At 46.7% G+C, this 7,500-nt stretch overlaps 2 protein-coding genes across 7 annotated transcripts in view; both read right to left on the reverse strand.

Annotated features, from left to right (window-relative positions):
• The window catches only part of clmna (calmin a), a 24,332-nt gene extending 21,452 nt beyond the window's left edge, over positions 1 to 2,880 (reverse strand). For both annotated transcript variants that reach the window (XM_054738468.2, XM_054738467.2), the window contains exon 1: positions 1,077 to 2,880. In XM_054738468.2, coding sequence (XP_054594443.2) covers positions 1,077 to 1,161 — 85 coding nt within the window. In that variant the 5' untranslated portion in view covers positions 1,162 to 2,880. The remainder of the gene's footprint in view (positions 1 to 1,076) is intronic.
• A 101-nt stretch (positions 2,881 to 2,981) lies between these two features.
• The window catches only part of syne3 (spectrin repeat containing, nuclear envelope family member 3), a 54,560-nt gene continuing 50,041 nt past the window's right edge, over positions 2,982 to 7,500 (reverse strand). For 4 of the 5 annotated variants that reach the window (XM_070547153.1, XM_070547154.1, XM_070547155.1 and 1 more), the window contains 3 exons: positions 3,906 to 4,082; positions 3,573 to 3,623; positions 2,982 to 3,451 (listed from right to left, as the gene is read on the reverse strand). In XM_070547153.1, coding sequence (XP_070403254.1) covers positions 3,269 to 3,451; positions 3,573 to 3,623; positions 3,906 to 4,082 — 411 coding nt within the window. In that variant the 3' untranslated portion in view covers positions 2,982 to 3,268. The remainder of the gene's footprint in view (positions 3,452 to 3,572; positions 3,624 to 3,905; positions 4,083 to 7,500) is intronic. The other variant, XM_070547156.1, reaches the window with a different exon arrangement.

The following is a 7,500-nucleotide window of genomic DNA, read 5'->3' on the forward strand; positions in this document are numbered from 1 at the left end:
TAACTGCATCATCAGAACCTTCAGCTGAGACCACCTGTCTGCTCCATCAGACGGTTCTGTTCAGCGGTTGGATCACATGATCAGATCCAGAGCTTCCCCCCTCTGACTCAAACAGTGTAGAAGCTCTCAGCTGTGTGTCTCCATGGCAACCTCTTTCAAGAGTTTTTCTCAGAAATAAACTTTTCTTCACCAACAAATGAGTAGGTCCAGGCAGAACCAGGTTCTAGAGGCCTTTCCACTTAAAGTCCATGCATGTCTGTAGAGCGTTTGGACCCCAGCAGAACTCCACAGGGCACCGAGGTGTTCCTGCAGAAGGAAGCAGGTGGTCTGGTCTTGCTGCAGACACCAGGTAGACAGAAGGTCCTGAAACACACTTCATACATGAATTAAGACCAGAACACAAGCTGGGTCCATCTTTTGGTCTCCAAACCAGTTAGACCCTAACTTCCAGCTTTTACTTTGAAGGAACACTTAGTTGGAAACATTTTTCCTGTCACGTGTCTCTGATCAGAACGTTTTAACAATGCAGGTCGGATCAGAACCAGAACTAACGAATCAGCACGTTTCTGCTCAGGTGTCCAGCAGGCTCCTCGGCTCCAGAACAGCTGGGTGGACCAGTTGTCTTTTATTATTAATTAGGACGGAAATCAGGATCAGTGGTGATTTCCTGATGACTAACAACCAGGTCATGTTTCATTTCTCACGTCTTAATGGATATTTGGACTTTTTATGATTCTATTCCAACAGAAAATATCTTCTAATGAAACATAGTTCCTCCGCGGCGGAGGAATACCACCACTCCTGGTCTGAATCCGTTAATTAGTAAACAGGTCACGTGCTGCAGGTCTCCAGGTGGGACTGTAGTCCTGCGTTCTGCACCCGGATCTGGACCCGGTGTTGTAGAACTTCCTGGGTCGAGCCGAGCTCCTCCGCGAGGAGGGATGCGGTAGCATCCCCCCCGCGCGCGCTCGCACACACACACGCGCACACACAGCTGCCTCCAGAACTAAACTTCCCAGATCGAGCGCGCTCTCACAGTTCACGGTGTCCCAGTTGCGGTACCGACATGCAAATACCTTGCAGGTTCTGGACTCGGATGTCGCTGATTTGTCCAATCAACTCCTCCCGCTCGAACCAGTCCTCCCAGTCGTGTCCAGCCATCCGAACCGCGCCAAAGGAATGGGAACCCAGAGGGTCCGGTTGGAGGCTTTGGTCGCTCTCAGCCGGTAGGAAGACCGTGAAGGTTCCGATCAGGGAACCGACATCACTGTTCCGGATAAGAACCGCTCAGATCCGCGGAGCTCCAGGGGTGATGTCCGCTCCACCTGGTTGGTGCTTCCAGTGGGATGGGCCTAATCCAGGCTCCGCCCCCTCCCGGCAGAGATATTCCATTTATTCTTTCATGGGTTCCAGAATCAGTTTGCTTCTGATATCAAAGTCATTTTTAATAAAGTTTTTTTGTACCTAGTCACATGACCACCAGGAGACCGGAAGTGACATGAGAGCTGAGTGCACCTGTACTGGTATTTCCTGTTATTTAACCAGGAAGGTCCCACTGAGATTAAAAACCTCATTTCCTAGGGAGTCCTGGCCCAGAGGCAGCAACAGTTACAGTTACTAAGTTACAGTTACACAGACATGTTATGTACTAGATTACAGATGGCAGGTGCAACACAGGGAATCCGTCTCAAGGCTCTCAGTCTGGTTTTAAACGTATTCATGGAGATAAACGGGTTAATTTCCAGTGTTCCTGGAGAGAGTGAACCAGAGACCTTTAGCCCGGTTTGGGGCGATCAAACAGAACAGAGTAACAGCTGATGGTTGTACGCAGACGGTGAGAAGTTACACTTCTCTGTGGGATTAAGTTACAGATGTAGGTGGTAGTAATCCAAGCATGGCCTCATAAAAGAAGGTGCACCAATGTCCCAACCTCCTGGTGGACCAAGACCGTCCCACTGGAGAACAGTTCACCATGATGGGTCAGTGGTCGTTAGTGATAAACCTCAGCGAGGCATGACGACCACATCGGTCTTACCAAGAGCCTGTGCTGAGGCGTTCGTGTACTAAAGGTCTCTGTAATCCAGATTAGACAGAAATGTTGCCCTAGCTGGTCGTTTAGTTGCCTCAAAAGAGAAACGGTTTATTCAGAAAAAAGAAACCAGTTTGAGTTCCTTCACAAGATGATCTACGTGGGCTTGAAGGAGAGGGAGTCATGGAGCCAGACTCCACGGTGTTTGTGTGTGTGGACCACCTCCATGTTTCCCTCAACAGGGGTCGCTGAGGGCATCCTTAGAGGTTAGGGTTAGTTAGAAAACAACGTTAGCTTAGACTCGTCAGCAGAGACATTTCACCTGCACAAGTGTTTGTTGGACCTCATTAAAAGCTTTCTGCTGTGAACCACGATGTTCAGACGATCCCAGAGTGACAACAGCACGGTCTACAGGGTCAAAGGTCATTGTCAGATCAGTAAAAAGTGAAGCCCGTACTGCTTTGGATCCCGAGCGGCGCGGTTTTCTGAAACCTGACTGCAGACTTGGGACACGGTCGTTTGAATACAAGTCTCTCAGTTGTTCGCTCACTAGGGACTCTAGCGGGTTCACCAGGACAGATATCGGTCTGTAGGGTGTCACTACAGCTGGGTCACCGCCAAAAGCAGACGTCCAAACTGATGTTTTTGTTTGTTTTGGATCGAGAGGTTGAGGCTCCGCTGTCGTGTCTGGACCAGAGGGTTTCCTGGGATCCAGGGTTCTAACGATACGTGCGTGCTCTGCAGGAGACACCGGGCCGCTGGGAACCGGTGCATGAGGACACGGGGACAGAGTTGTTTAGGTTAGTACTCACTGAGGTTCTTCAGCGCAGCAGCGACGTTGCATCACCATGGCAACGTCTCTGGCGTCAGAGACGACCACGTTTCTTTTAACGACAGATTATTAGTTAATACCGACTCTTTGATGTTTATTTTCCACTAAAGCAACACATCAGAGGTTTGAAGTTACTTTATTCTGATCAAAACAAACTCAAAGTAAATGAAACAAGCACGATAACTCGATGTGGAAGCTTCCTCACCTGCAGCCAGGTGAGTTATGGTGGGCGGGGCCAGTACTGTTAAGCTGCTGGTTAGCTGCTACAGACTCATCCTTGGTGAGTTTTACCCAAGGGGAAGTTGGTCAGAATCTAAACGGGTTTAATGACCGTAGCGTTCTCCAGGTATCGCTCAGGCTGTTCCTGCTCAGAGGTACCAGGTCCGGTTCTGGTCCCGTTGTGGTTCCTATGTAGGCGGTGGCCCGTCGTAGCGCAGCATGACACTGAAGGATCGAGCAAAGTTGTTGGAGAGGGAACAGCTGTTTCCTTCGTCCATGAGCGGCAGCAGGAAGGCGAGGAGCAGCAGAGACAGGAGGAGGAGCCACAGAAGAAGAGCCAGACGGCAGATCCTCTGGAGCAGCCCAGGGTTCTGCAAACACATCAACCAGAATCAGAACCGACAGCTGTCCGGTTCTCTGTCTCTTTCAGGTGTTGTGTTCATGCACAACCCCGATCCCTACAGGGATGACTCGTTACCGTGGTGACGTTACCTTTTGTGTCTTCGCTCTGGGCGTGGCCTCCTTCTGAGTGCCCGTGGGTTTCTGCAGACACACACATCCGTTATTGTCTCCACCCCCACCAGGCTGCACTGCCCCCTACTGGTAGCACAACAACATGAAACTGGCATGTTGAGGAAGTTCACGGACCACTACCTGATGCGGTCCTCCGTAAAGTCAAAGGTCAATAGCAACAACTACCCGCTAACCAGTAAAGGCAGGACATAAACCACTAGGGTGGAGATGGACATGATGATCAGTGAACTGATCCAGTGGTACCAGAACAACCCGTCAGAACACCGAACAGAGGTCAAGTTCTCATCTAACCTTGGAGCGGGTTATATTCTTGGTTCTGATGCAGCTGTTCTCCTTCAGCTTGGATTTATAGAGCATCCAGCTGTAGCGAAGGTCCTCCACAACTTCATCTTCCCCCTCATCATTCTGATTTTCCAGGAGCATCATCTTGAACATCTCCTGACCTTCAGGCAGTCTGGACCTCAGAGCCTGGGGTGGCAGGAGAACAACAACTACTGAAAACTTTGAACATTACCCCGGGTTTCCACGGGAGCCGTCAGCAGCACGTTACTGCAGCAGCACGTTACTGCAGCAGCACGTCTAGCTGCTGCTTGGCCCCTCCCACGAGACGCGAAGCAGCAGGGAGCAGCTGTCACCGACCGAGCACGAAGTCACACGAGTGACTTTGTCAGTAAACACAACAACAAGCAGGAGAAAACTACAACATGGTTTGTGTTTTATGTTCTGTCCGTTTTATAAATACGGACCTGAAAAACAAAGGAGACCGCTAGCTAGGTGATAACTTCTCACGGGGACGCACAGTTAGTAACCTTTTTTAAAGTAAAGCAACCGGAAGGCAGTACGTTCTTTATTCTGAAAATCTCGGGAGCTTCTCTCCATTTCCACGTCCGATTTCCTGTCTTTCCTTCCCCAAAAATGTCGAACTTGACCCGTTTCAGAGGCGTCGCGCGTAGAAAATAGAACCGGTGCGTAAAGGCAGCGACATGCTGCTCCTGAGACGCGGCCGACTCGCGCTGCTGACGGCTCCGGTGGAAAAGGTTCTGTTGACCACAGCGGTTCCTATCAGCAGCTATGACGTGCTGCTGCAGTAACGTGCTGCTGACGGCTCCCGTGGAAAGCCGGGGTCAGACTTATGTGCAAATGACTGGAGAAAGCCAACGTAGCTTTGCTACGAGCGCACTAGCTCCCTTTGGTTTGCCGGGTCGTTCGTAGACGACATTAGTGGCTGTTCTGGTTCTGCTCCTAGCTTTTGAGGGTACCAATACAATCCCAACAACTCAGCACAAGGTTTGTATTCTTATGTGTGTAGGAGTCGTGCTGGGTTGGGTTCTACCGTCCTGGAACCATTTTGTGTTCCTGATCCTTTCTTTTGTTCCACTGTAACTAGAACATCTTTAGAACGTCACTAGAACATCACCAGAAAATCACCAGAAAGTCACTAGAACATCACCTGAACGTCTTTAGAACATCTTTAGAACGTCACTAGAAAATGACCAGAAAGTCACTAGAACGTCACTAGAACGTCACTTGAACATCTTTAGAACATCTTTAGGACGTCACTAAAACATCACCTGAACGACTTTAGAACATCTTTAGAACATCACTAGAAAATGACCAGAAAGTCACTAGAACGTCACTAGAACATCACCTGAACGTCTTTAGAACATCTTTAGAACGTCACTAGAACATCACCTGAATGTCTTTGGAACATCTTTAGAACATCACCTAAACGTCTTTAGAACATCTTTAGAACGTCACTAGAACATCACCTGAACGTCTTTAGAACGTCACTAGAACATCACCTGAACGTCTTTAGAACATCTTTAGAACGTCACTAGAAAATGACCAGAAAGTCACTAGAACGTCACTAGAACATCACCTGAACGTCTTTAGAACGTCTTTAGAACATCTTTAGAACGTCACTTGAACATCTTTAGAACGTCACTAGAACATCACCTGAACATCTTTAGAACATCTTTAGAACGTCACTAGAACGTCACCAGAAAATGACTAGAACGTCACTAGAACATCACCTGAACATCTTTAGAACATCTTTAGAACGTCACTAGAACATCACCTGAACGTCTTTAGAACATCTTTAGAACGTCACTAGAACGTCACCAGAAAATGACTAGAACATCACTAGAACATCACCTGAACATCTTTAGAACATCTTTAGAACGTCACTAGAACATCACCTGAACGTCTTTAGAACGTTACTAGAACATCACCTGAACGTCGTTAGAACGTCATTAGAACATCACCTGAACGTCGTTAGAACGTCGTTAGAACATCTTTAGAACGTCACTAAAACATCACCTGAACGTCTTTAGAACATCTTTAGAACGTCACTAGAAAATGACCAGAAAGTCACTAGAACGTCACCTGAACGTCTTTAGAACGTCTTTAGAACATCTTTAGAACGTCACTTGAACATCTTTAGAACGTCACTAGAACATCACCTGAACGTCTTTAGAACATCTTTAGAACGTCACTAGAACGTTACCAGAAAATGACTAGAACGTCACTAGAACATCACCTGAACGTCTTTAGAACATCTTTAGAACGTCACTAGAACGTCACCAGAAAATGACTAGAACATCACCTGAACATCTTTAGAACATCTTTAGAACGTCACTAGAACATCACCTGAACGTCTTTAGAACGTTACTAGAACATCACCTGAACGTCGTTAGAACATCACCTGAACGTCGTTAGAACATCTTTAGATCACCAGAACGTCACTAGAACATCACCTGAACATCTTTAGAACGTTACTAGAACATCACCTGAACGTCTTTAGAACGTTACTAGAACATCACCTGAAAGTCGTTAGAATATCACTAGAACGTCACCTGAACGTCTTTAGAACATCTTTAGAACATCACCTGAACGTCTATAGAACATCTTTAGAACGTCACTAGAACATCACCTGAACGTCGTTAGAACATCTTTAGAACGTCACTAAAACATCACCTGAACGTCGTTAGAACATCTTTAGAACGTTACTAGAACATCACCTGAACGTCTTTAGAACATCTTTAGGACGTTACTAGAACATCACCTGAACGTCGTTAGAACGTCTTTAGAACATCTTTAGAACATCACCTGAACGTCGTTAGAACATCTTTAGAACGTTACTAGAACATCACCTGAACGTCGTTAGAACGTCTTTAGAACATCTTTAGAACATCACCTGAACGTCGTTAGAACATCTTTAGAACGTTACTAGAACATCACCTGAACGTCGTTAGAACGTCTTTAGAACATCACCTGAACGTTGTTAGAACATCTTTAGAACGTTACTAGAACATCACCTGAACGTCGTTAGAACATCTTTAGAACGTTACTAGAACATCACCTGAACGTCGTTAGAACGTCTTTAGAACATCACCTGAACGTTGTTAGAACATCTTTAGAACGTCACTAAAACATCACCTGAACGTTGTTAGAACATCTTTAGAACGTCACTAGAACATCACCTGAACGTCTTTAGAACATCTTTAGAACGTCACTAGAACATCACCTGAACATCTTTAGAACGTCACTAGAACATCACCTGAACGTCTTTAGAACATCTTTAGAACGTCACTAGAACATCACCTGAACATCTTTAGAACGTTACTAGAACATCACCTGAACGTCGTTAGAACATCTTTAGATCACCAGAACTTCACTAGAACTGTGCTTTTTTCCGCCCAGCCTCAGAACTGGACCCAGACCAGATGGTACCGGTTCTGGGTCCATTAAGGGCTGGATTGGTCGATGTGCTGTTGGTGGGTTATGAGGACAAACGCTGACCATTAACATGGTTTAATGACACTCACCATGTCACCCACCCATCCGTTCATCCATTCATCCTTCATGGACATAGTTAATGGAATCT

The sequence above is a fragment of the Nothobranchius furzeri genome, chromosome 18 (assembly GCF_043380555.1).
Source record: "Nothobranchius furzeri strain GRZ-AD chromosome 18, NfurGRZ-RIMD1, whole genome shotgun sequence".
NCBI classification, from domain to species: Eukaryota; Metazoa; Chordata; class Actinopteri; order Cyprinodontiformes; family Nothobranchiidae; genus Nothobranchius; species Nothobranchius furzeri.